Genomic DNA, 27,562 nt, shown 5'->3' on the forward strand with positions numbered 1-27,562 from the left:
TTGTCCTCTCTATAGAAGACACTTGTCTCCACATTGCTGATACTACAGGTATACTCAGTAAGCTGCCTAGTAATTGTGCTAATCTCAGCCGTGAATTCTGCCAACCGCTGATTCATATTAGATATTATGGTCTGACTCATTTGTTCTAATGCCTCTGTAAACATTGTCATATCAGGTTGGTCTGGGTTCTGTGCAGAGGTACGGTGGGGTCAGAGGCTTTCAGCGTACCTTTTCATTTCACTTTATCTCCTCGTTAAGCTTTTTGAGATTTTTGTGACATGTTAGTGCCCAGTGGGGAGAGATACCTCTCCATAGATTGGAAGAGAAATTTGCAGCCTGTTATATGTTAGAGATCTCAACGATAATTGTAGTTTCTTGACTGGTTCTCCATTCCGAGTAAACAGAAATTAAATTTGCGTTCTGCAGGCGAGGGGAGGCGAGAGAAAGAAGGGCAATCCCATTAAATCTTCCTAAATTTTCTGACCGTCTATCCCCCGAGTAAAACATACAGAACCCCTTATAAGCTCATATTGAACCCCCAAAATAACCACAACATATATATATATATATATATATATATATATATATGCGTATAAGTGTCAAAGAGGAGTGCTACTGAGCATGGCAATATATATTTAAAACCAGAGACAGAACATGAAACACAGACAGAGCTCAATGCACATCCATTGACACAAATACACGGTACAGTGCATATATATATATATATATATATATATTTTTTTTTAATAAAATAGTCTTTTAGTTTAACTGTTTGGCCAGTGTCGTAAGCCGTTGAGCCCCTCCAAGGCAGACCACGTCTCAAGGGTCCTAACACTAATATAAATTCTTAATAACCTGTACATTACCAGGAAGAATGATTTATAATAAATCTGTCAAAATTAGTTGCATAGTTCTAAGTCTGATTGAAGCTCTTATTAACCTGTATAATACCAGGAAAAGCACCCTGTATTAGATTTGTCGCAATCAAACTGCATGCAAGTTCCCATGAGTGTGGAAGGTGAAATGGAGTGAGCTTTAACCATTTTCCCCAGGACATACTTGAAAACGAGAGGTAACTCTCAATGTATTACTTCCTGGTAAAATATTTTATAAATAAGCTCTAACACCAGAACCAAATGTATTCAACAAAAGACAGAGATACCCAATGCTACATCCAATGTGACAAAATACATATCTATACATAAAATATTTTGTCACATTGGATGTAGCATTGGGTATCTGTCTTTTGTTGTATACATTTCGCCACACTCAATGGCATAGGGATTTATTCAGTGTTGTCAATTTATTAAAGATTGTTTTTTTCTTTAACCTTATGGTTTTGCTGGATCGCGCGATCCCACAAGGGACGCGCGTTCGTTGGCACCCGTGCACATGGCGCCGCAACCTCGCTGACTCTAAATATTAAATATTAATGGTTGTTCTTTATTGAGGACTATTAAAGTTGTATTTGTTAAAAAAAAAAACTCCACAGCCAATACGGGACCCAGACGCGTTACGTCACGCTTGCGTTGGTGCGTATTTTACTTTGTTGGGAGTCTTGTATGATCCAAGAAAGCCTTTCATTTTTTACATGTGAGCCCTCTCTGGATCTCGTCATTCATCACTTGGTAGTGCTCTGCTTTTTTCCATTTGCTTTTGTGCCATGAAAATGAATGTAAGGTAAATGACTTTAAAGCATTTTGAATAATCCTTAGATAAGCCAGAGAATTGTAATGTTAGTTTTATTAATTTCATATATAAATACTAGGTTGTTGTACAATTTAATGGACCAACATAAAGTGTTTCATGCGCTTTTGAGACCTCAAGAGTTTAATCTGTTTATCACCCTTTTAAAATGTATAGATATACCGTATGCTGATTTATTTACAAGGCATTTTCCTTTCAAAAAAAAAAATAAAAAAAACCTTGATGGCGAATGAGTGGTGAAATGTAGACATTCACAATGTTTGCAAAACTTGCTAAAATCCCAAACTTCTGCAATAATGTTTTTGCGAAATTTGGCAAATTTCACCATGATTTTTGTTGTTTTACAATTTCTACAAGACTTTTAAAGAAACACAAACCTGATGAAGCACCAGGTGAGGTTTCAAAACTTGTAATTTAGCAACTCTGTTGGTACAATAAACGCTATCATACTACCTAATCCTTCTTCATACTTTGTTACCGGTACTTTACTAGATGGAAGAAGGAACCACCATAGCTACCCATCCTTCTTTCACGATAATAAAAGAAAAATGTAGATTTTTTTTTGCTTAATTTTTTAATCAGATATGTGCTTCTAATCCGTGATTAACAGAAGCAGCATGTATTGTAAATTCGGGGATATTATTCCATGCAATCTTTGCAAATTTAGGCCCCAAAAGTCTAACTGCAAAGCTATTCTTCATATAAAATATAAATTAGTGATCAAAGTGTAATAATATTGTGTGATACGGATGATTTCTACTTATATTTCCAAATCCAGAGTGACAATACTTTATTTTACAAACTTGCGCCACTATTTTGTTTATAAAATAAAGAGGATTTATTTTTTAAATGTACTTTGTATACCATAAGTATTATAGAAACTTTTTTCCTTGACTTCATTTGGGGCCTGAGCTTTTAGCCATTCAGCGTTCACTCTTTTGAACATTTTGCCTCGTACAGTTCGGCTCAAGACCTACCTGTTTACCCAGGCATTTCATTAATTAACCACAACTTGTATGGCAGTTTGGAATGTCTGAGTCAGGCACTGTACCACTTCTTGTTTTCAATTTATTTAACTTCTAATACAGATACAGCCACCTGCATTCGACCACATCGCCAAAAACTTCGAGATGCTGATCAAAAACCTTGCGAGGTAGCCCAAAGCAGATTTAATGACCCATCGGATTAACAGGGGATCTCTGCATTTGATTGGGACTCGCACTGTGGGAATTCTACCGGGTTCTACCTGTCTGTAAGAAACGCGCAGTAAGAGAGACTGAATCAGTCACTCTACCTGCGCGCCTGTAACAGGCGATCGCAGGGGGTTTTATTTTATTATTACAGTATTGTAGCAGGGTGTCTCCCGAGCTGAACCGCATTGATTTCAGGTCCGGGGATCCACTCCTTCCCGAACTACAGTCCTCGTTATGGGGTGCCGGTATCCTGGTGACCATGTTTAAATTCTACCACAACACGGCCCATGTGATCGGGAGATTTAAACCAAGCAGAGGGATACTGGCAGCCCATAACGAGGCCTGTAACTCGGGAAGCATGGGTCTCCGGATCTGAAATCAATGCGGTTCAGCTCCGGAGACCCCCTACTACAATACTGTAATATTAAAATAAAATAAAACCCCTGTAATCGCCTGTCAGAGGCACGCAGGTAGAGTGACTGATTCAGTCTCTCTTACTGCGCATCTCTTACAGACAGGTAGAACCAGGTAGGATTCACAGAGCAGGGACCCCCGTGTTAATCCCATGGGCCATTAGTCTGCTGCGGCCTATTTCGTGGGGTATTTGGTGAATTGGCCATAACTTTGGAACGAGATATGGTCGAATACAGGTGGCTGCATCTGTGTATGGAGTTTAGTGGCACTACATTGTTAAGAATCTGATCTGCAAAAAGATGCTGTTGTTTTTCTGAGTGGTCTAGTGTTTGATCATTTTTGTGCTGAACCTGCAACATTAAATAGGGCATGTCTGCTAGCATTGTAAAAGCCACAGACCAAAAGAACATTTTGCAAATCAGGTTGGGGGGATCATCAAAGTCTCCTTGCTGTGAAACTGGAATATACTGGTTTCAAAATACTACCAGATTTATCAACGTTTTTTTCCGTGAAAAATTGTGTTTTGTTTATTGCAGCCAGGCAAATTTGATAAATTTACCCCTTTTTAATATCAGTACATACCTTCATTATAAAGTTTTTAAAACACTGGAAAATCCAAAATGTCATGTTGTATCTGACTTCTGAATAATAAGTTATGTAAAAGTGGCTCATGTACTGCAAGTTTGGTTCACTTTTATGAGACTCTTCGCCCAGTGCCAGTGAATTCTGGTAGTTGAAAAACAGAACTGCAACCCAATCTTATTATGACATGCAGCAAGATTGTCTATACTACAACTGCATTTTACGCTCTGCAAACAGACTGGCTCTAGAAATATTAACAAGTTTATGTAATGGTAAAAAAAAATGGCTACCAAGATCAACTAAAGCACTGATTCCCAACCAGTGGTTCACAAAAAATAATGACAGGGGCTGCAAAATTCGACTTGTTTTTTTGGTCAGGTTTGATTAATCCCAGATGGTATTGTGGGTTCCTGAGCCTACGGGCGGGCTGCTTGCTTAGTAAGATTCCAACCCACATCTCAGTATGGGTGGTGTAGCTGTTAATCACCACAAGAGCTTTCAAAGTCGTACCCCACAATGCCATTGATTGACTGCTATACCCAGTTACACCAGAAGCTTTTCCGGGACCCAGGACTAGAATTTCCCCTGTATCGGTGGCCTTGCGAACCCCCCCCCCTTTCTCTTATACTTCCCCTTCTCACAAACCTCCTCCCTCTCACCCCCTCTATTTCTCTCCTTCTCATAATCCCCCTATGGATTTCTCCCCCTCTCCATCTTACACCCCAAACTCTCCCACTCCCTTTCTTACAACCCTTCTCCCCTCCCCCTCTCACACAGCAAAAAAGCCAAATAAAAAAGGAATATACTGTACCAATACAGAATTCAAGTACCCGTGTTTATAAATAAATACAAATGTACATTTAAGTAGGAATTGTGAGATGCTAAAATCCAAGGGACATAGCAAAATACAAAAGGAATCGCCCCACCTGGCTGCAGAAGATAGGGTGTACATGCAATCAGTCTCTCTCTGGCACTGCAAACAGGATTTCTACCTGCTTCAGCGTTGTGTAGCTCAGCCAGTTTTACCTTTGTCTCAGGGCTTCTCCAGTGGATCCAGGCCAAGGCTGTAGTGAGGAGTAGAACAAGTAGAAAAGGGCGCCGGGAACTTTTAAAACAGGATGCTTGCTTTTATTGTCAGCAGGATCAGCATATCACACCGCATAGACAGGACAGGTTTTCAGCATGTATCTCTTGCAGAAGTTCCCCCTCTGCCTGCAGTTCCTCCCAGGACCCACTCTGACCCTGGCTAAGGATGAAGCAGGCTCAGCCCCAGATCCCTACAAAGATCTGTACTGCAGCCCTGCTCTCTGCAGCATGGGAACCTCAGTTGCACCAGGCACCTAGCACAGTCTGCCCCAGAACACCCTCTCTCTCTCTCTCTCTCTAGGGTGGGTCCCCACCTCTTATACTCTTCTCTGTTTCTAGGCAAAACATGCTGTAGCAATCTGTTCCCCCACTGGTCACATGGCCTACTAGAACTTTCCTAGCTCTGAGTCATGCCTTGTGCCTGGGATCTGCAACATTGTATCTTATCTCTGAGCCAGCTCACATGCAGGACCATGTGTAAGGGGTTTAACTCCTACACTGCCAGAGTGCTGCCCTAGCCTGCATGCTAAAACGGGCCTGGTTTTAGCTGGGGGCTACATATATTAATATATATATTCATTATATTTCAAGAAAACATCATGCTTGGGATTTTAACAAAAACACAGAGAATGTTCCAGCACTCCATAATATATCATGTACAGTATATTTCTCAATCCCAATGGCATCAGACACCAAAATAATTGCTATGGTGCTACCAGGGACCATCAAAGTACATTGGAGCATATTGTGACCTAGATAAGAGGACACATAGTGATCCCACTAAATGGAGTACTCTGGGATAATATAAATAAAATGTATTATGGACATAACAAAAATAACAAAAAATAAAGGGGAAATAAAAAATAAAATAAAAAACTAACTAAAACATAACCTAATATATAAATCGAAATAAATAAAAATACAAAATACTTTGCTACAAAGAGAAAAAGAACACATGGAATATATATATATATATATATAATGAAAGGCTCCTTACCAGGCAGACCATGAGATCCAGGAACTCCAAGGAACACAAAGTAAGGAAGAGGCAGCACACGTGGTAATGACAAAAAATGTATTCAAAAGTAGGCACAGTCACCAACGTTTCGGTCCTAAAGACAGGACAGGACCTTTATCATATATGCACACGCACATAATAGATTTGTAAAGTACAGTAGGCACACCTCACAAGGGCACACAAATGAATGTGAGTGCATGGTTGATAAAAAAAATAAATATAGAATTACTTCAACCACACACCAAATACGATAAAGAAGACTCAGCACTCCAAGGTAATTATTCAAACAATCTTTTTATTGAAAGCATCCAGCGTTTCAGTCAAGCTATAAAATCAGGTAGCTACAAGACAGCAGCTAATAAGAAATTAGCAGCAAATGCATAAACGCACCACCATGGATCCATCGCCAATACACGGACATCAGCTGTTATGGGATTTTCTTTCCAATATTCTCTCTTCACACCGCAACCTGGAATGCTCGGTAGTCCTCAATAATGGGAATTGATATATGTTTAGACTTATACAAGGGGTAGAACGTGACACTCCAGCAGTGGTGTATGAGAGCACTTGAGTGAAACTGGAAGTGAGGTTAGAGGAGAAAGGCAGGCACTCATGGGTCTATCTTGAGAAAGGTACCAATTCAGATCAAAACATTGATCTTTAATAAATAGTTTAACTTTGCTTTTAGACCTGTGAGGGCCTGCCTTTGGTTTCTCTCTTCTCTCTCTCTATGACCCGGATGTGCAAAGCTCCGGTAAATCAGGTCAAATAACGTGACATGACCTAAATATGTAACAACTTTATTTTCCTTAAGTTTAATAGGTATCAACTAAGCTAATTATATGCAAAAGAACGTCCGTTAGTTATCGCATTAGAATAGGCTTAACACCATGTTAAGTTAGCACTGCCTGCTTTAGCTTAACACCGTCTTACCTAAAGGTGGCATTAGCTCTGTCCAGACACTTAAATATGGGTTGTGCTGGAGAAGAGAGACCTATTTTAGGTAAATCCAAAGCACTATATACATCCCCTCAAACCTCCCTCCAAATAACATATGACGAAACACCTGTGATTAAAAAAGAGCACATCTTAGAAATAATGCTAATGCTAATGGAGTATGCAAAGTATATTTAAATGACCCCCCACCACCTAAAAGATTTCCATAAGTCCTATACTGGCAAGCATGAGGCCCCTTGTGATGAAGGGGTACTAGTTTCAGGCCCAACAGGGCCTTTTATAGGTCTCTATATCATGAGGGAGGGGGGCTATATGGCTATATTTAGTAATCTACATCATCAAGAGGGATGGACAGGACACATAACACTGTCCAGCCTCCTTGATGGTGTAGATGACCAAATATGGTCATAAAGCCTCACCCGCATTCTGTAGAGACCATATAAGGGCATCTACGTCATCCAGGCAGAAGGAAATACAGCTCTGCTTCTTACCAGCACTGCGGGGACACGGCTGCAGACAGAGACTGGGACATGGCTACAGATGGCTGTGCAGCTCATCTGAAAAGTGAGTCTCGGTATTCTCTGTCTGCAGATGAGCCAAAAGCCATTAATGGTGCAGGGTCCTTTTCAGAAGCATGGAACCCCACAGAGTTATTCCTACTGGGCAGCATACTGTTCCATGGGCAGCGAGAACTGTAGCCACACTGCAGCTGTGCCAGGACAGTGACACTCTTGGTACCAAGGACAGCAAGTCTTGCTCAATCCATATACACACACATTGTAACCACTTCACCAATAACAATTCCACTATCTGTCATCGATATCCAGAGAGAAGTAATAAATATTGGAACGTTTTGCATATACGGTATATCTCTACCAAGAAAATTTTAAATGGTACAAATATTTGCCAAAAACTATACTTGTCTAATTTCTTTAAAAATGTGTTTAATAACCCGCATAATTTCAATTGATTTATCTGTTGACCCCTCCCTGAATTATGATTATTTCCTCCCCCCCTTTCATCAACTGTTTAGCTCAACTGCTACGAACCTTATTTGATTCATACTGTATGTTAACCCTTCTCTAGATTGTGATTATTTCCCCCCTTTTCATCAATTGTTATCTGATATGTAAAGCATTAGTCTGCTTTCACCTTAATTTCCTTGTAAGACATTTTTCCAGCCTGTAATGTAGTATTTAGGTATTCTCAATTGGAGCAGGTCATGTGATATGTTAGCAGAATACGTTCTAACTTAGTTAGGGAAGGCATTGCAGGTAAAGTGTTCGTATTTTAAACTTTACCTGGAGTTATACAGGCGCTGGACTTATATCTGCCTGGATACTGCTATAACTTAATATACATGAGGATATTACTAGATATCTTTCTGCGAGCTCCCTCCTCTACCACAGACATTCTACACTTCTTAGTCTGTACATTACCCTTCCCACACTTTCACCTACAACAGTATCTCTCAGATCTTTTCCTTATTTTATCATAATCATCACACCTTGCCTGACTATCCCATCTTACAATATGTTCACCCTACTTTTTCTTTTTGTTGCAACATTTCCTCAACAACCCTTTCTCTTTCGTTAACCTACGGTACCTCACAAAGCTCCTTCACTTTTATCCTCTCCCCTTGCACTTACTTCTATCACCTGCCTCCTATCTTTGCAAAAGCATATGCTCTTACAAGTCTTAGTCTCATGTCTTGTTACTATCCATCCTTCTTCTTTCGGCCACAGGAGACTTTTTTTTCAAACTCTGGCCTCTGATTTGATCTTGTTCTCGACTACAATCCTTCTCCTCTGTAATATTTAAAAGCTCCAACCTTAAAACCTGCTATCTATTCCCTGAGCACCCTTTGCTTTACTCGTTTTTGCATGGCTCTCTGGAATGCTCACTCTCGCTTTAACAAAATACTAGAAACTTGCACAGAAACTAGTCCTTCACACTATGGCTCTGTCATATGGTGGCCTCCCTTCTCACACTCCTCCCTACCCCTCAGGATTCAGGGGTGAAGTGGAAATCCCTCTTTTTTGTCGCACTGCATATTTTAGCTTTTCACTACACCTCTTTCCCTGGCCCTGAGTCCCAGATTTTTCACCTTTTCTGTCCCCCCTTTCTGTGTATTGCGGTCATCAATAGGTAACCCAACTCTTCATCCTCCCACCCTGTCTTCCTCTTTGATTTGAATTCCTGGTTTTCCTACAGTACTTCCTTGCTTCGGACTCAGCACTCTCCTCGATGAGGACTTTAACTGCCACATTGATAGCCCCTCTTATTTCTGGGAATCTTACCTCCTCCCTCTCAACACCAATAGACAGCACCCAAAAGGATGGCCACTTTCTTAACTTTGTCTTTACTAAAAACTGTTCCTTATCCTGTTTCTCAATCTCACCTTTCCCGCTCTCTGACGATGACTTAATCTCATTTTTCCTCTCTCCCATTGGTCACACTCAACCTCCAGTATCTTATTGCTACTGTATATCCATTGACCTTCAGTTCAGTTTCCTAAAACTCCTCGCTTCTACCCTGGCCCCCATCCTCACTCATATCTTTAAGTAATATCTTAACTCTTGCACTTTTCCATCTCCTTTTAAGAATGCTATGGTCCAACCTATTTTTAAGAATAACAACCATGACCCTACCTCCCCTTCTAACCTAACATAGTCTCCTTCTTGCCTTTTGCCTCTAATCTTCTGGATCTAATGGTTTCTTCACGCATACTACCCTTTCTCAACTCTCATAACTTTCTTCACCCTCTCCAATTGGGCTTCTGCACAGCATACTCAGCAAAAACCATACTAATCGAGGTAGCTAATGACTTACATATTGCCAAATCTCAAGAAAACAACTCCATTCTGACTTTTCTTGACATCTCCTCAGTTTACGTAACTGCTGACCAATCTATTCAATTACACATTCTTCCCTCTCTTGGTATGAGGCTGTTTATATCTATGCATCTATAGTTCAGCATCGGTAAAGATATACTAAGTGCCTAGCTACGTACAGTATGTCATAGTTCATTCATATTGATAATTTTTTATATCATGATAATCAAACATAGATATGAGTACATAGAGGGGCTTTAATACATATATTGTTTAACTTATGTTTAATTGTCAAGTTGATATTGTTTTCAGCTACTGTGGTGACTATGAATATTCATATTCTTAGGTATATTTCATAGCCTAATGGTTAAATTAAATAATTTAAGTATGATCGGTCTGCTGCAACCTATCAAACGGAACATGAACTTTTCTCATTGTCACCAGATTTCAATTGGACATTGTTCTGAGAACAGGAGGCAGCAGATCAGATGGTGAGTGGCTACATAAGGAACTCCAGACAGTCAGAGCTCAAATTCTTTGACAAAGCACCTCAGTGGGCATGAAACGCGTTAGGCTACGGCCCCGCTGTCTGCACTGCACGCGTGTCTGCCAGGCTGGCGGCACGTGCAGCCGAGTTCCCCGGTCTGCAGTAAGCTGCAGAGGGAAAATCAGGAGAGGGGTGTGACGGGGGCCAGATCCCTAGGGTATGCCCATTGAGAGAGACATAGAGGAGGAGGATTAAGCAAAGGAGACACTGAACATATGATGAGAGGTAAGCGGAGATCCAGGATAGAGCTCTGTTACAAATACCAACATTATGGAGAATGTGAACTAGAAGAGGGTGGTCCACACAATCAAAAGCTGCAGAGAGATCGAGTAATATACAGTGGTGAGAAAAAGTTTGTGTACCTCAATGGTAATTATGGAAATTCCATAGTTTTCCATGATAAACTTCTTGAATCAAAACCAATATAATCTTAAATATCCAATAGGGTTTATATTAATCAATCCCATATCTTTTGAAACAAAATAATGTATCAATTGGACAAAAATGAGTAATTAAGAGCAAAAGCAAGTTAACCCCTGGTTTTATCATCTAAAATAGATGGGATAATTAGAATTAGGTGTTTAAAAAATTAGGTAGATCTTCAGGTGTGAGTTTGAGAGGCCCCATCCTATATAAGGATCAGAAACTTTGTGAGTTTCTAAGGATTTGAACCCACTATCAGACAGTCTACAAATGGAGAAAGTTCAAGACCACAGTCACTCTACCCAGGAGTGTCATCCTACCAAAATCTCTTCACGAACAAACCAGCAAATCATCCAGGAAGTCACAAAGAACCCCAGAGTAACATTCAAGGAGCTGTAGGCCACTCTCGCTTTGGCTAATGTGAGTGTTCATGACTCAACTATCAGAAAAAGACTGAACAAGAATGGTGTTCATGGAAGGATAGCCAGGAGGAAACCATTGCTCTCTAAAAAGAACACTGCCACCTGTCTGAAGTTCACCAAAGAGAATATACATGGTCCACAACCCTCCTGGAAGTTCTCTGGACACACGGGTCAAAGGTAGATCTTTTTGGCCACAATGAGAAAAGTTATTTTTGGCAAAAACCAAACACTGTTCGAATAGAAGAACCTCATCCCAATCGTCAAGCATGGTGGTGGGAGTGTGTGGGACCTGGACGGCCTGCCATCATTGGCAAAATCATGAATTCTGCATTTTATCAGAAGATTCTAGAGGAGATTGTCATGCCATCCCTTCGTGAGCTGAAAGTAGGTCATGCAGCAAGACAGTGATCCTAAACATACAAGCAAATCTACAAAAGAATGGCTGCAGAATAAGACATTCCACATTTTAGAATGTCCTAGTCAAAGTCCAGACCTAAACCTCAACAAAATGTTGTGGCAGAACCTGAAGCGAGCTGTCCATGCAAAGAAGCCCTCAAATGTCACTGAGTTGAAGCAGTTTTGTAAGGAGGAATGGGCCAAATTTCTCAAAACCGATGTGATAGACCAACTAACAGTTACAGGAAATGCTTAGTTGAAGTCATTGCTTCACAAGGGGGCGCCACCACTTAATCTTAAATTCCACATACTTTTTCACACATGGATATTGAATGTTTAATCTTTTGTGGATAAATAAATGTTGAAAAAGTATCATGTTTTTAGTAATTTATTTGATCAGGTTATCTTTATCTATTATTAGGACTTAGATTAAGATCTAATAACATTTTAGGTTTGAAATATGTGAAATATATGAAAATTCTAGGGGGTTCACAAACCTTTTATCGTCACAGTATGCAGGGTGTAATTACCTTGGGCTTTAGCAACATGAAGGTCTTTCATTATTATGATAAGGGCTGTTTCAGTGGAAATAGCAGTGTGGAAGCCACATTGTAGATGGTCTAGGAGAGAATAGGAACTACGAAAATGAATCAAGTGAAAGAATACAAGGAGCTCAAGGAGTTTAGAGGCAAAAGGCAACTCCAATCTCAACTTCAATCTCTTATTAAACCCCTGTTCACATCTTATGCTCAACCCAAAGTTGTCTCACCTTTGCTACTTTTACCTCTACAGAAATGTCCTGTCTTAAACCATTTTCACTCATTTCTCCCTTACTATGGAGCTATTCAATATTCATTAATATTCACCTTAACTTTCTGCTTTTCAAAACTCATCTCTTAAAATGTATGTACTGTATATCTTTATTTATATGTGCTATGTACAGCGGTAATACACATGACATAATAATAGAACACATAATAATATAACACCTAATGTGAATAAGTCCTTGAAACATAAAAGTAACATGAGGAAAAAGGAGTCCCTACACAGAACAGTTTACAATCTCAGTGGTAAGTAGGAAGAATCTACAGAGATAGTAGGAGGGTGTTCTGGTAAATGTGTCTGAAAAAGGGGTCAAGGTCGATGTATGAGGGGTATAGTATCAGTCACAGATCTACCCATATGCTTTGTTAAAGAGGCGTGTTTTAAGATGGCTCTTAAAGGTGCATAGAGAAGGTTCTAGTCGGATATTGAGGGGAAGGGCACTCCTGATGCGAGGGGCAGTGAATAAGAAAGGTTTTATGTGGGAGAGGGATTTAGATACAAAAGGGGCAGACAGAAGACATCCTTGAGCAGGGTGCAAGAGTCATAACGGTGTATAACGAGAAATTAGGGTTGACATGTAAGGCTGCGCTTATAGTGCCGGCGATGGTGACAGCGACGCCACGGCAAAACAAATGCATTGCCACAGTCACGTGCGCTTATAGTAAGCGCGACGCGATGGCGCGATGGATTGGTCGCGATTGCTTGAAGTCATCTCTATTTGATTTTCCAGTGACCGTCACGTTGCCGGCACTATAAGCGTAGCCTAAGAAGGGATAGAAGAGTGTATATATTTTGTGTGTAATTCTAGATTTGACAGGAAGCCGGGAGAGGGATTTCAGCAGGAGAGACGCTGAGACAGATTTAGGAGATAGTAGTGATTCTAGCAGCAGCGTTTAGGATAGATTGTAGGGGAGACAGGTAAGAGGCAGGAACAGGGCCGCCAACATGGGGGTACAAAAGGTACTGGCATCCCTGGTCCTGTAAGACAGGAGGGCCCGGCCACCGGGCCCCCTGTGCGGCCGGGCACCAGTTAATTACATTTAAAAAGGAAATGTTCAAAAAAATGACGGCGATTCCCTGTGCGCATGCACAGAGCCGAGGTCCCGGCGCGCATGCGCAGGGCAAGCAGGGTGTCCTGCCTGGTGCCTGTGGGCCCGCTCCTCCCCCCCACTCCCAATGTGAGACGGAGGGGAAGCACCAACCCAGCTTCCCCCGTGTGCGCCTCCTGCCCCAGCCCGCCAGTCCCACCCCCCTCCCTGCTCCCCACGTGGGATGGAGAGGAAACACCAACCCAGCTTCCCCTGCCTCCTACCCCAGCCCACCAGTCTCGCCCCCCAGCCACCAACTTCCCACACGCCCCCCGAGCCCACCTCCCGTGCCCCCATCCCCCGAGCCCACCTCCCGCCCTGGGCAGCTGCTGCGGGGAAATCGGGGGCAGGGTGGGGAAGGAATCAGCACCCACCCAGTCAAGGTAAGTCACCCACCCAGTCACTGTCAACCAGTCACTGTCACCCACCCAGTCACCCAGTCACTCAACCCACCCACTCAGTCACTGTCACCCACCCAGTCACTGTTACTTAGTCACCCAGTCACTCAACCCACCCAGTCACTGTCACCCAGTCACTGTCACCCACCCAGTCACTAACCCGCCCCCACCCACTCAGTCAATAAAGTTACTAACCCACACAGTCACTAACCCACCAAGTCACCTACCAAGTCACTATCACCCAGTCACTGTCACCCACCCAGTCACTGTCACCCACCCACGCAGTCACTGTCTCCCACCCAGTCACAATCACCCAGTCACTGTCATCGGGGGGGGGAGGGGGCCTGCTCCTTTCATTTGTCCTGGGCCCCATGATTTCTGTTGGCGGCCCTGGGCAGGAAGGCCAGACAGTAGAAGGTTACAATAGTCGAGACGGGAGACAATGAGCGCCTGGGTTACAGTTTTCGCAGTAGAGCGACAGAGGAAAGGGCGTATTTTTGCAATGTTACAGAGGAAAAAATTACAACTTTTAGCTACATTGTGAATGTGAGAGGATAATGCGAGGGAGGAGTCAAATGTGACACCTAGACAGCATGCTTGTCATACAGGGTGTATGATAGTTCTGCCAACAGTAATGTAGAAAGGGGAAGTAGGGCCAGGTTTGGGAAGAAGTATGAGGAACTCTGTCTTTGACATGTTAAGTTTGAGTCAGCGGAGGACGATCCAGGATGAAATAATCGGACACATTCAGAATCTTTTCTCTGTACAGCAGGTGTAAGGTCAGGGTTTGAAAAGTAAAGGTGTGTCATCAGCATGGAGGCGGAATTGAACCCAAGAGATATAATAAAGAAACATCTCCTTAAATTAGCTACGCCTATACTACTGACTCCAGGTGCACTTGACCTCTCTGACTGCAGTATGAATAATGCACTTTTAATCCTACAGTGTCTGTAAGTCTCTCAACATACCACTTAGATTGTACATTTTTCAGGGCAGGGTCTCCGTTCGCCTTATTTTGTCATTTACTTGCTGCTCTTAACCCTAATGTTTGTACTTAATCTGATTTATTTTATAATTTTGTAAAGCACTGCATACACTGTTGGCGCTATATAAATAATATTATACATATATCTTATTAAAATGCAATTGCCATTCATTCACTTTGGACCTAGTAGAGACCTTTAAAAATAACGTTATTGTGCTTTGCCGACAGTGTATTAGTCATGCTTTTCTCAGATACACTTCTTCTTCCAGCACTGTGCAGTGACACAATAATCTGTAGTTCCCAGAAATTTCCCCACCAAAAACCATAACCACGTCACTTTTGGAAACCACATGTACAGGCCACAACTCTTGCACTTTGCAAGGTGACTTGTTATGATATTTAAATAAAACGTAGACAGTGCTTTATCAATTACTAGTAGCACCACTCTAGAAGCTGATATTTTGTGTGTACAGGCATACCCCGGTTTAAGGGGCTAACGAAATGCTAACGAGGGGCAAACTAAATGCTTATATTTGTGCGAGCTTTCGAGATACACTGATCTCTTCTTCCGGCGATGGTACAATGAATGAAGCCAAAAAAGGGTTTTTACTTTAAAAAAGTGCATACTGGAATGTGATCTGTGATTGAAGCTCAGCCCTCCCCCTGTGCAGTATGCGTTTTATGACTTGAGGTGTTAAATGGTCCCTGAATGTAAGTGATGTAACATTGTGTATGTATATATATATTGTGACAAACGCCCCTCTTTTGTAGTGCTGACGTCTGTCTGGGTTCTTCCCGACACAGTCTTCTAGGGTTAATTATACAACAAACAGGATCATGCAAAGTATTATGCTGCTTAACTCAGGCTTCTGCCTGCTTTATTTTCATCCAAGTAAGGTACTGCAGCTTTAACATGTGAAGGTTAGAGGTACTCAGATACTTTCATTCAGCAGTTCACATATTTCAGTGTTACAATATTTCCCACACTGTTATTTCAAGAAATAAAACCAAAATCATATAAGCAAAATCCTATCCCTTTCAGGGATCTAACTACACATCAGAATCAGTCTCTCTAACAGCTGCTGGCCAACTAAACTGGTTCCCCAGCTTAAAACAATGCTCTTTCATTTAGGGACACAAGATACAGCACAGACTTTTAGCAACAGTAGTAACCATTTGTTTTGTCTTATCTGTTCGTGGAGTCCAGGCTAATCCTCTGGTACTGTGATACGTGGAGGGGCCGTCAACCCCGATACTGGATGCAGGGGAGCAGCAATACCCCCAGCCTCCAGGCTCCAAGGAGAGAGAGAGAAATGCAAAACCTCTCTGCTCTAAATACCTGTGCATGTGATTTGAAGAGCAGGTGAGGGAGAACTAGAGCCATGGTAATCTGTGGTCTGGATTTTCCATCCAGCTGCCTGAGTTAATGGGAAGCTGTGGAACGGATCATTTGTAACTATTCCTGCACTTTCTGCTCTAAAATGGGGCAGAAAGCTGCCTAACATCTTTGGACTATGTCACATATCCCCCTCCCCAGCTCACACCTACTGGGGTGAGCGGCCATGGACCTCACTGGGGTGAGCGTCCTACCTGAAATACTTGAGCTAACTCCTCAGTACAACATTAAGTATTCACATGACACGAATATGAACTTTTTCCACGGCAATTATGGACAATAGGTTTCGTCATAAGAGACTATACTTGGCAAACATATTTTTTTGTTGCTCTCTATTAGGGAACTATTTTGAAAAATAAATGTCTAGCACACATTCTTGCAACCCAGGATCTGCTAAATATATTCACAAAACCAGACAATTTCTATTACCTCCCTGGGTTTTTCTACGCTAGAATATGAACCTCATTATACATTTACCAACCGAAAAGGGCATTTTTTTTTTTTTTTTTCCATATTGTAAGCAACCAATATTTTTTTTTTTTTTTCTTATACTACAGCCTTGTAATCTTAAGGGCCATCAACCCTGTATATTAATTTGTAGTTTAGCTACATTTTCAACACAGAGAACCAATATAACATTGTAATATTGACAAAATGCTTATTTGCAAAGTTAAGTGTCCGTGACATAGTCCACACGTGTAATAAAAAAAATAAATCGGTCAGTTCCCCCAAACATTTTTTTTTTTTTTTTTTTTGACTTCCAGTCTATTGCATCCTTTGACTTTATTTCATAGCCCGCTGCAACCTGCAAATGACTGGACTGTTTCTTTAGCTTCTGATGAGACCCTTGGACCGGATTCTCCTTGGCTCCACAGTGTGGTCCAGATTGGTGAGATATGGAACTATTCAGGCGCCGTGTTAACCTTCGTTGTTTTTTCTTTTCAATCTTTGATTTCCCTTTTGTGGCCATTACCAGGCCTTTGGGTTTTGGAGACCTAGTTGCCTCTGTACAAACGTTGTCCATATTAACCACGTCATCAGGATCTGTCAACAAGTTTGTGTTTTCAGGAACTGCCACCCACTTGGCTAAAACATCTTCTGTGGTGTCCTGGGTGTGTCCACTGGTTTGATAATCTTCTGGACAACGTAAATGAAATTGAGGATCTGGATTTTTGAATCCCAGATCAGGGAGAATATTCTCAGGAGGGTGCCTATCTGTTTCTGGAATAACAGCAGCACAATCAAAGTCAATTCTTTCTCCTTCCTCTTTGTCATCAGTGAGGGCATTGAGTTTACGTTCCCTGGTCTCCTTTTGTGACCGTATCTCTTTTAGCCTTGGAATCTCTTTCTCCAACTTCATCTTTATAGCAAATCGTAATATTGCAACAGCATTGAAGATACACGTATAGGAACGTACAGCTTGCTTGGTTAGGAGGTAGGATTGATAGCCCGACTGAACCACTTTAGCCGCTTCTCCCATGTCCGTCATCTGTTTCAGAGCGAGGTTTAACTCTGTTTCATTTTCTCTATTCTTGACCTGCAGCTGCAGGTGCTCCTTCTGGGTCTTGTCCAGCTCCAGCTGCAGCCGGGCCCCCTCATTTGCCGTGTGGTCCAGCTGCTTGTAGATATCGGCCATCTCGCTTTCATAGCGCAATGTCAGGCAGACCACCTGACGGACGGAGATCTCCTCTCTCTTGGCGCACTGTATCTCGCGCTCAGCCATCTGCTTCTGCAGCTCTTCAACCTGATCGTGCCAGACCTCCCTCAGGGTCTTCACCTCTATCTGGTGCTTGCTCTGGGTTTGCATCAGCGCCTCCATTTTTTGGAGCTCTGCAATTTGTGTCGCCTGGATCGCCGCTGATTCTGTATTCTGCAGTGCTTCCTGCATTTCTAACTTTTCCTGGATCAATTGCTTCTCCACTTTTTCTGCTTGGTGAAGCTTCTCATCACCTTCACTGATCTGGTCAGTCAAGTCTGAATTTTTCTGTGTCAGACTTACATTCTCTCTTTTTACAGTCTCTAAATTACTCAGGGCATTCTCATAGGTTTCTTTCAATATTCCCAGCTCTGTGTTCAGACCGTGGCCCTCCAGGAGTGAGTTTTGCACCTCTGTGCTGAGCGTGTGAACCTCTTGCAGAGCCTTCCCGTATTTCTGTTTTAGGATAGCAATCGATTTGTCAGACTTAATCTGTTTTTCCTCTATGGTGGCAATTACGGTGTTGGCCTTTTTCAGACTAGTCGTCACCTCTTCCAGCTCACTCCGTAAGAGAGACTCTGTTTTCTTCAAAGTCTCGTGCTCTTGTAAAACTGGAAGTATACACCTCTGTAACTCGGCGTTCGCTTCTTGCACCTTCTTATAACATTCTCGCTCCTTCCCCAAATTCTGCCACAGGACTTCATAATCATGGCGGGCAGCTTGGAGTGCAGAAATCAAAGCCTCTTTATCCTGGTTCAAGGATTCAGCTTCCCTCTGCTCCTCCTTTTCCTTTGCCACTGTTCCCGTGACAATTCTGCCGGTCCCTCCGGTCTGCAGCACATCTCGGCGCCTTTCTGATGCATGTCCTGACAGCGCAGGTTCAAGTGGCTCGGTCACTTCCCCTGTGACTTGAGGAACAGTTTTCTTTTTCTTCTTCTTTCTTTTTGCTTTATTAGCCCCAGAGATATCAGTGGTACTGGGCACACACTCACTGGTATCAGCTTCCACATCTTGCTTGCACTCACAGGGCGTTGCTTGCTTTTGCAGCTGTTTGTCTTTGAAAATTTTGGGGCACACATCTTCCATGTGACCCACTTCACGACAGGTCCAGCACACCAAATTCACCTGTAGGTATGGCTCTCCTCCAGGGGCCACACACGAATCGTCATTATCATCATCATCATCATCGTATGGCCTGAAGGGACACTGTTTTGCATGATTATGTACATTACAAAACAAACATTTCAAGTCGGCCATTTTAAAAACCCGGTAGGGACAATTGCTAGCTGCAATTTCACTCACTTCAGCAACTTACATACAGCACTTGCTAGCTGCAAATTCACTCACTTCAGCAAAAGGCATTAGCTTTACAAACAGCACTTGCTAGATGCAAAAAAATTTTTCTTCAGCAAAACATTTTGGTTTTCTGTTTGGGTTCAGGGTGCTATTGCATCCACACTTCGCACATTCTCTGTGTATGCTAGAAGCACAACTGATATACACAGTGGAACAGACTTCACTCATAGCCTCTGTATTTTACTTTAGCTGGGCGGCCATTTTAAACCCCCGCATTTATTTGCAAACCCACAGACTTTAGTGTCTGCCCGCATTCTCCACCATATGTGACAAACGCCCCTCTTTTGTAGTGCTGACGTCTGTCTGGGTTCTTCCCGACACAGTCTTCTAGGGTTAATTATACAACAAACAGGATCATGCAAAGTATTATGCTGCTTAACTCAGGCTTCTGCCTGCTTTATTTTCATCCAAGTAAGGTACTGCAGCTTTAACATGTGAAGGTTAGAGGTACTCAGATACTTTCATTCAGCAGTTCACATATTTCAGTGTTACAATATTTCCCACACTGTTATTTCAAGAAATAAAACCAAAATCATATAAGCAAAATCCTATCCCTTTCAGGGATCTAACTACACATCAGAATTAGTCTCTCTAACAGCTGCTGGCCAACTAAACTGGTTCCCCAGCTTAAAACAATGCTCTTTCATTTAGGGACACAAGATACAGCACAGTCTTTTAGCAACAGTAGTAACCATTTGTTTTGTCTTATCTGTTCGTGGAGTCCAGGCAAATCCTCTGGTACTGTGATACGTGGAGGGGCCGTCAACCCCGATACTGGATGCAGGGGAGCAGCGATACCCCCAGCCTCCAGGCTCCAAGGAGAGAGAGAGAAATGCAAAACCTCTCTGCTCTAAATACCTGTGCATGTGATTAGAAGAGCAGGTGAGGGAGAACTAGAGCCATGGTAATCTGTGGTCTGGATTTTCCATCCAGCTGCCTGAGTTAATGGGAAGCTGTGGAATGGATCATTTGTAACTATTCCTGCACTTTCTGCTCTAAAATGGGGCAGAAAGCTGCCTAACATCTTTGGACTATGTCACAATATATATATTGTTCGGCGAGTAGATTTTTTGGTGATTTGTCGACCACTGTGTATATATATATATATATATATATATATATATATATATATATATATATATATATCCTCCAAATAAAACTAGAGACACTAATAAAATGGAAGTCCTCCTCCTCCTCAAGTACAGACTTTCACAAATCCGACCACGCATTGTGAATCCGTTGCGTGGTTATGTTAAAATCCATAATCCGCAGGATGGATTCTCAGTGATAGAAAGAAATGATGGGAGGAAGGGATTTCATGGCAGAGTCATATTATTATTTAGTACACAATGGGCATGCAGATTAAAAAAAAAAAAAAAAAAAAAAAAAACTCTACTCAAAACGTACAAATGAATGACAACCAATTCGATACATCTATACGATTGCACATACTGTATGTTTTAATGAATCTAAAAGGTAATATACATATAGTAATGAGATAGACAGTACAGGAGAAACTTTGACCATTGCATTATGTCATTATTAGTGTTTAGCGAATCTTTACAGTATCTTGCTTGCCTTTAGGAGGCGAGAAAAAAATCTGACTTAACCGAGCTACTATAATTTCAGCGAGTTTGCAAAATTCTCTCGCACAATTTGGACATACAAGTAGGTCTTCTAGAATATAGCAACTTGCATATCTGGGGTAAAAGGGGCTCTTTCCAGACGATATGCACTTCTCACAGCTAGCGGAATAGGCCCCTTAGACACTTATGCAACATGCCATGAAGCTGCTTTCCATTCAGCTTTATTTAGCTAACAGAAATGGCTTCACAGCTAATTGAATAAGTGCCATAGATATGCTTACAAGACACTCTGGAGTGAACTGTAGGTGTAAGTAAAAACTGAACCTACAAGGTAGTCAATACCATTGTGCACTGAGCTGTGTGAGTGAATTGCAGTGTGGTTCAAGTGCACATGCATTACATGTGCAGTTATAAACAGAAGGAAACTGGTGTGCAGTGTGTATTACTAGCAATGGTGTGTGAGCTTGGCGAGTGGGTTAATTTATTTTGATTGTGTGGAAATTGGAAGTTTGTAGCAACCTTTTTTTTCTACCTGGTTTGTGAGACACCTGACTGATGTGTGTCTGTCTTTTAACAGAGATTTCTAACGAATCATTGAAAAAATTGAGACAAAAAAAAACCAGTGCACAGCCAGGAGAAAGGGCCCAGTGGAAAAAGCTTCTTTATTGTACTTTATCAAGGATTGATAAAGTACTTACCGTACGAAACGCGTAGGAGGGCTGCGTACTCCTGGTTTTTTTAACCATGTTACAATAAAGAAGCTTTTTTCACTGGGCCCTTTCTCCTGTGCACTGGGGTTTTTTTCTCATTTTTTTCTGGACTAAACTGCAGCGGTCGGCACGCCACAGAGATATTCCAGAAGGGGCAATCTCAACAAGCTGAGAGTAATAATCCTGATTAATATTTGGCTTTTGGAGGACATCCCCAATGAGGTTTTTGAAGTGAAACTTCTTTAGTGGCACCTCTGACGGGATAAAACTGGATAGATGGGGGGCGAAATGTGAAACGGAAGTGACGTCACGTAATGGACGCCGCTCCGCTCACACGCCCACTGTCACATGTGGTGGCGGCGGCGGCGATAGCCGCCGGCGCTGCTCCTAATTGCCGCCGCACTCCTCACCCTCCCACACACCCCTCACCCTCCCACACACCCCACACCCAGTTGCTCCTAACTGCCACTGTTCTACCGCCCGCTGCCATGCCGTGCGCCACACATGCGCAGAAGCAGCTGGCAGTGGTGCCGTTCCCTGGCCACTGCCATGCCGCGCGCCACGCATGCGCAGAAGCGGCTGGCAGCGGCGCCGTTCCCCGCCCGCTGCCATGCCAATGGACAGGAGGAGGGAGGCTGGTGCCGGCGCCGCTCCTAACAGCCTGGGATTGAGGGGGTTTGAGCGCGCCGCCGGGGGGTGGGGAAGGGGGGAGCTTGAGCGTGCCGCCGGGAGGTGGGGAAGGCGGGAGCTTGAGAGCGCCGCCGGGGGATGGGGGGGGGTATCTGCTCAGAAGACTCAGACTGAGCCCCTCGGGTCCGCAGCTCCGCCGGGGGTGAAGGGAGTCAGGAGAGAGGGGGCAGGACACAGACAGAGAGACATACGGTGTGTACACACAGAGAGATACACATACACTGACAGACACACACACACTGACAGACACGCACACACTGACATACACACATTGACTGACACATACACACATTGACTGACACATACACACACTTACTCTGACGCACACACACACACTGACTGACACACACACACACACACACACTTACTCTGACGCACACACTCTGACGCACGCGCACACACTCTGACGCACGCGCACACACTCTGACGCACGCGCACACACTCTGACACACGCACGCGCACACTCTGATGCACACACACACGCACACTCTGACACACACTGCCGCACGCACACACACCCCAGTGATGTACCGAACACCGCCCCTGAATGATGTGCCTATTTCTTCCCCCCCACTGTGAGCTCCCCCACCCGCTCAACATTCATGATGCTGGTACTGCTGCCAATAAACACATACACACACACTGACGCATGCACACTTTGACGCACGCACACTTTGACGCACGCGCACACACACTGACTGTCTCACATACGCACGCACACTGACTGACACACATACGCACACTGACTGACACACATACACTCACTGACTGACACACATACACACACTGACTGACACACATACACACACTGACCGACACAGAGAGACATTCACACAACACAGAGAGAGAGAGACATACACTGACACACACACACACACACACACACACACACACACACACACACACACACACACACACACACACACACACACACTGACTGACAGACACACAGACTGACACACACACACATTGACTGACACACACACACACACACACACATTGACTGACACACATGCACACACTGACTGACACAAATACACACACTGACCGACACACATACACACACTGACCAGTACAGATACATACACTGACTGACACACACACAAACAAACACACATACATACTCTCTGACTGACACACATACATACTCACTGACTGACACACATACATACTCACTGACTGACACACTGACACATACACTGACTGACACATGTGTGCCGAGCACGCGCGTTATAAGTCAATTTCTGTGACAAAAGTCAAAGAAGTTTCACTTACTATGCGCGTGCACAGCACACACAGCTTTTTTTTTTTTAAGTGTGGGGTACTTCACTTTATTCAATCCTTCAGGGGACACTTGTCATTGTGTGATATTCCAAGGCATCAGGACAACACTTGTGTATGTATATACTATAACATTCATTAACCCCTATCTGGGCACCTCTGGATAAAGCTCATGTCTCTCTTCTGATCTGGTTGCTAGAGCACTCATATACCCTTGCTTTTTAAAGCTAACGAATCATTGAGCCTGCGAGCACTGAGCTGTGTGAGTGAATTGCAGTGTGGTTCAAGTACAGTTGGAATAAGTGTGGGGTTAAAACCAGAAGGAGTAGAAACAAAGAAGGTGTGAAGCAATGTATACAGAAGTACAGTAAATTGCAAGCACTTAATACTCCATAGTTGCAACAATGAGCAGGATTGAGAATGCCGCTCAATACACATCTTGCCACATGTACTGTACAGTATATGCACGTGGAGCAGCTATTCCAGGGAGCATACCACGGTGGGAAGTGTGAGAAGTGGTCTCTTTGGAGTCTCAGATTGTTGATCTGAAGAGGCAAATTGCAACATTCAGGGACATTGACAATCTTGAAAGGAGTTTATTGCTCACCGAGCAGGCCCTGGCAGGATCTAGTGGTGCAGATGTTGGAGCTGTGACTGAGGACCAGGAAGATGTAGGTAGTAGGTAACAGTTAAAAGGGGAAGCAGGGGGAAGAGGGAGAGGCGGGCCAGGGGTGAGATGATCCATAACAATAGATTTGCCAGATTGAGATAAGATATTTGGTGTGTCAGGGCAGGAATGGCAAGGCTGGGGATACAGATTCCTCTAGCAGCTAGGGGAATATTTCTACAGGCTCAGTACCACAAGATTGGCATACATCATACATGGTGTCTATATTTAAAAAAGTGAGCTACAGCTGCAACTGTCAGTTTTAGGCCAGGGTCCCGCTGCATCCGACGGCGTGCGCAGCTGTGTGGGCGCTACTCACCATCTGCTGATATCCTCCCGAGCCGGTCACAGTTCCTCCTCACTGCAAGGCTCACTACACGCTGTGACGCGTCAGCCAGCAGGGGCTACAATAGGATTGTTACCCCAAGCGGCAACGTGGTGTGGTAGGGAGCCAATGAGGAGGGGTGATCGCCGGCAGGGGGGTGGACACAGGTGCTCACAACACACAGCACACATGGGCTCACACAGCACACACGGGCACACACAGCACACACAGCACACATGGGCTCACACAGCATACACGGGCATACACAGCACACACGGGCACACACAGCACACACGGGCACACACAGCACACACAGCACACACAGCACACACAGCACACACAGCACACACGGGCTCACACAGGCACACACAGCACACACAGGCTCACTGAAACCACAACAGCCCTCCAGGTTTTCAGCAATACAAGAGCAAAGTAATCACTATGGCCCATAGTGAGTTCAAATGAAGCAGCTAGGCATAGTCAGACCGCAAACCCACAGAGGGGAAGGACGGAGGGTAAACCATGTGTTTAACTTCTGATAAACACTTCTGTTCTGTTTCTGTGAATGTCTGCTTAACTGCTGATAAAGCTATATATTGTCTGCTGAACGATTAAACAATTCCTAAAAATGACGAGGAGTCTGATATATTTCTTTTGGTTTGGCTTTTGGGTTTACTATGGCAATCATCAGCTGCCAGTTCTGGGGCTCATGACTTTATATAGGGAGGTTAGCCCCCTTAAAGATGTCTTCAGTTCTTTTAACCATGTAATACATATTTTCCTATGTGTTCTCTACCACATTGATCAACCTTTGACATGACAGTGGTTCTGCTGCAATGTGGCTTAATAACATTGAGGCAGCAGCGTTGACCAAATAAACAACACTTATTTCTTCATTGCTTCAATGGCCAACCGATGCGGAGTTGGGCAGAATCGTAGGGGTAAAAAGCATAAGATCCAATGGAAAGATTTGACGCGCTTATGGTTATACTCACAAGAAAATGCATTGCCCATGCCAGCTGTTTTGAAACCTATGCCCCCCCCCCCCCGTCATGGCCCTGCCCACCTGTCATTGCCCCGCCCCCCCAACCTGTTTGGCCATGCCCCCGAACCTAAAACAGGCTCCCTAAAGACCGCAGATAGCGGTGAAGTGCTGTACACGCGCCGCCTGGACGCCAGTGCGTGCAGCTGGGCCTTAGCCTTAGGTTGCTTGCCTTGAGAATTCTGCACTAAAACCCATCCAATGCTGCGAGATTTCTGCAGCCAGACTAACGGCCCATCGGATTAACACAGTGGGGGTCCCTGCATTTGAATGGGACTCACGCTGTGTGAATCCTACCAGGCTGTGAGTCCAATTCAAGTGCAGGGACCCCCGCTGTGTTAATCCGATGGGCCATTACAGCCTTCTGTGGACAATCTCCCGAGTTACTACGAGATCGTCAAAGATTTTCCTTGGCAATTGCTAGTCTTAAACCAGCAGTTGCATCTGTAAATCACACCTGGGGAATTACAGACCTGTAAGGCTAAGGCCCCACTGCATGCGCCCGCACAGCCGCCTTGCTTGTCGGCGGCGTGTGCAAGTTACTGCACCGCGATTTGTGGTCTGCAAAGAACTTTGTTTTCCAGCGCGGGGGGGGGGGGGGAGGGCATGTCAAATTGGTCGGGGGGGCAAAAGACAGAGCAGGGACAGCTGCAAAGCGAGCACCGGAGGGAGATGTGGGGGGGGGAGGGAGGAGAGGGGGAGCCATGCACGGGAGGGGGGGAGAGCTATGCACGGCTACCTAACTAACAGACTTCCCTCCCGTAGCTCCTTCCTCCTCCCCTCCTTCCTTCCTCATTGGCTGACATGTGTACCACGTGACGCGTCAGACCTGCAGAACAAAAGCTGCTAGTAGCTCCGGCAGGCTGACGCGTCACAGCACGCAGTCAGCCCTGTCGGAAGGAGGCAGCGGGGGCAGGCACACATCAGGTAAGGGGCTGGTGGCTCACGCGCACGCGCACGCCACCGACCGCAGCAGGGCCTCAGCCTGATATCAATAGTGGGGAACTTACTGTAAGGTTTGGTATAGGATAATATTCAGGAATACCTAATGGATAACAAAATTATTAGTAAAAGTTGGATTTCTGTAGGATAGGTCATGCAAAACAAACCTTATTAGTTTCTTTGGCACGTTGCAATTTAGACCAGGGTAATGCAGTTTATGTGTTCTACTTAGATTTGGCAAAGGCTTTTGATATGTTGCCACACAAGAGGCTAGTGTACAAAATGAAGTAAATTAGACTTAAAAACTAGTTGAAGGATAGACAACAGAGAGTTGTCCTAAATGGAACCTTTTCAGGTTGGGTTAAAGTTGTAAGTGGAGTATCCCAAGGTACGGTACTGGGACCCCTGCTTTTTAACTTGTTTATTAATGACCTTGAGGTTGGAATGGAGAGCAGAGTCTCCATCTTATTTGATGAAAATACTAAAATGAGAGCAGGATGTAATTTCTCTGCAGAAGGACTTGGATAGACTGGAAACTTGGACATGTAAATGGTAGATGAGATTTAATACACAAATGTAAGGTTATGTATTTGGGAAACATGAATACACCGGCTACTTATACATTAAATGGGGCAAAATTAGGTCACTTCTCGGAGGAGAAGAATTTAGGAGTACTTGTAGTAAGCAGGCTTAGACATAATGCCCAATGATAGTCAGTAGCTAAAAAGGCAAGTAAGATCTTATCTTGCATTAAACGGGATTTGGATGGAAGTGAGGTAAGCACAATTATGTCCATGTATAAAGCATTTGTTAAACCACACCTGGAATATAGAGTACAGTTGTGTGCACCACAACATAAAAAAGACATTATGGAATTAGAAAAAGTGCATAGAAGAGCAACCACATGAATAAAAGGGATGGAAAATCTAACTTATGAGGAGAGGCTATCTAAATTAGTTTATTTACATTAGAAAAGAGGCATCTAAGAGGGGATAT

General features: G+C 43.5%; 2 protein-coding genes across 10 annotated transcripts in view; one reads left to right on the forward strand and one right to left on the reverse strand.

Moving 5' to 3' along the window:
- The window catches only part of LOC142501618 (excitatory amino acid transporter 5-like), a 74,619-nt gene extending 49,581 nt beyond the window's left edge, over nt 1-25,038 (reverse strand). For 2 of the 6 annotated variants that reach the window (XM_075611732.1, XM_075611731.1), the window contains exon 1: nt 4,923-5,244. Coding sequence is in view for 1 of the 6 variants with exons in the window: in XM_075611725.1 (XP_075467840.1) it covers nt 16,942-19,224 (2,283 nt within the window). In the remaining 5 variants the exon portion in view is untranslated. Of the gene's footprint in view, nt 1-4,922; nt 5,245-5,979; nt 6,102-15,349; nt 20,182-24,576 lie in introns of those variants that run through there. The other 4 variants (XM_075611727.1, XM_075611725.1, XM_075611726.1 and 1 more) reach the window with 4 other exon arrangements.
- The window catches only part of LOC142501619 (FYN-binding protein 1-like), a 114,888-nt gene that overhangs the window by 10,783 nt on the left and 76,543 nt on the right, over nt 1-27,562 (forward strand). The window contains exon 2 of one of the 4 annotated variants that reach the window (XM_075611735.1): nt 10,236-10,282. The exons of the other annotated variants lie outside the window; for them this stretch is intronic. Coding sequence (XP_075467850.1) covers nt 10,280-10,282 — 3 coding nt within the window. The 5' untranslated portion in view covers nt 10,236-10,279. The remainder of the gene's footprint in view (nt 1-10,235; nt 10,283-27,562) is intronic. 4 annotated transcript variants of the gene reach the window in all.

The sequence above is a fragment of the Ascaphus truei genome, chromosome 8, assembly GCF_040206685.1.
Source record: "Ascaphus truei isolate aAscTru1 chromosome 8, aAscTru1.hap1, whole genome shotgun sequence".
Classification (NCBI taxonomy): domain Eukaryota; kingdom Metazoa; phylum Chordata; class Amphibia; order Anura; family Ascaphidae; genus Ascaphus; species Ascaphus truei.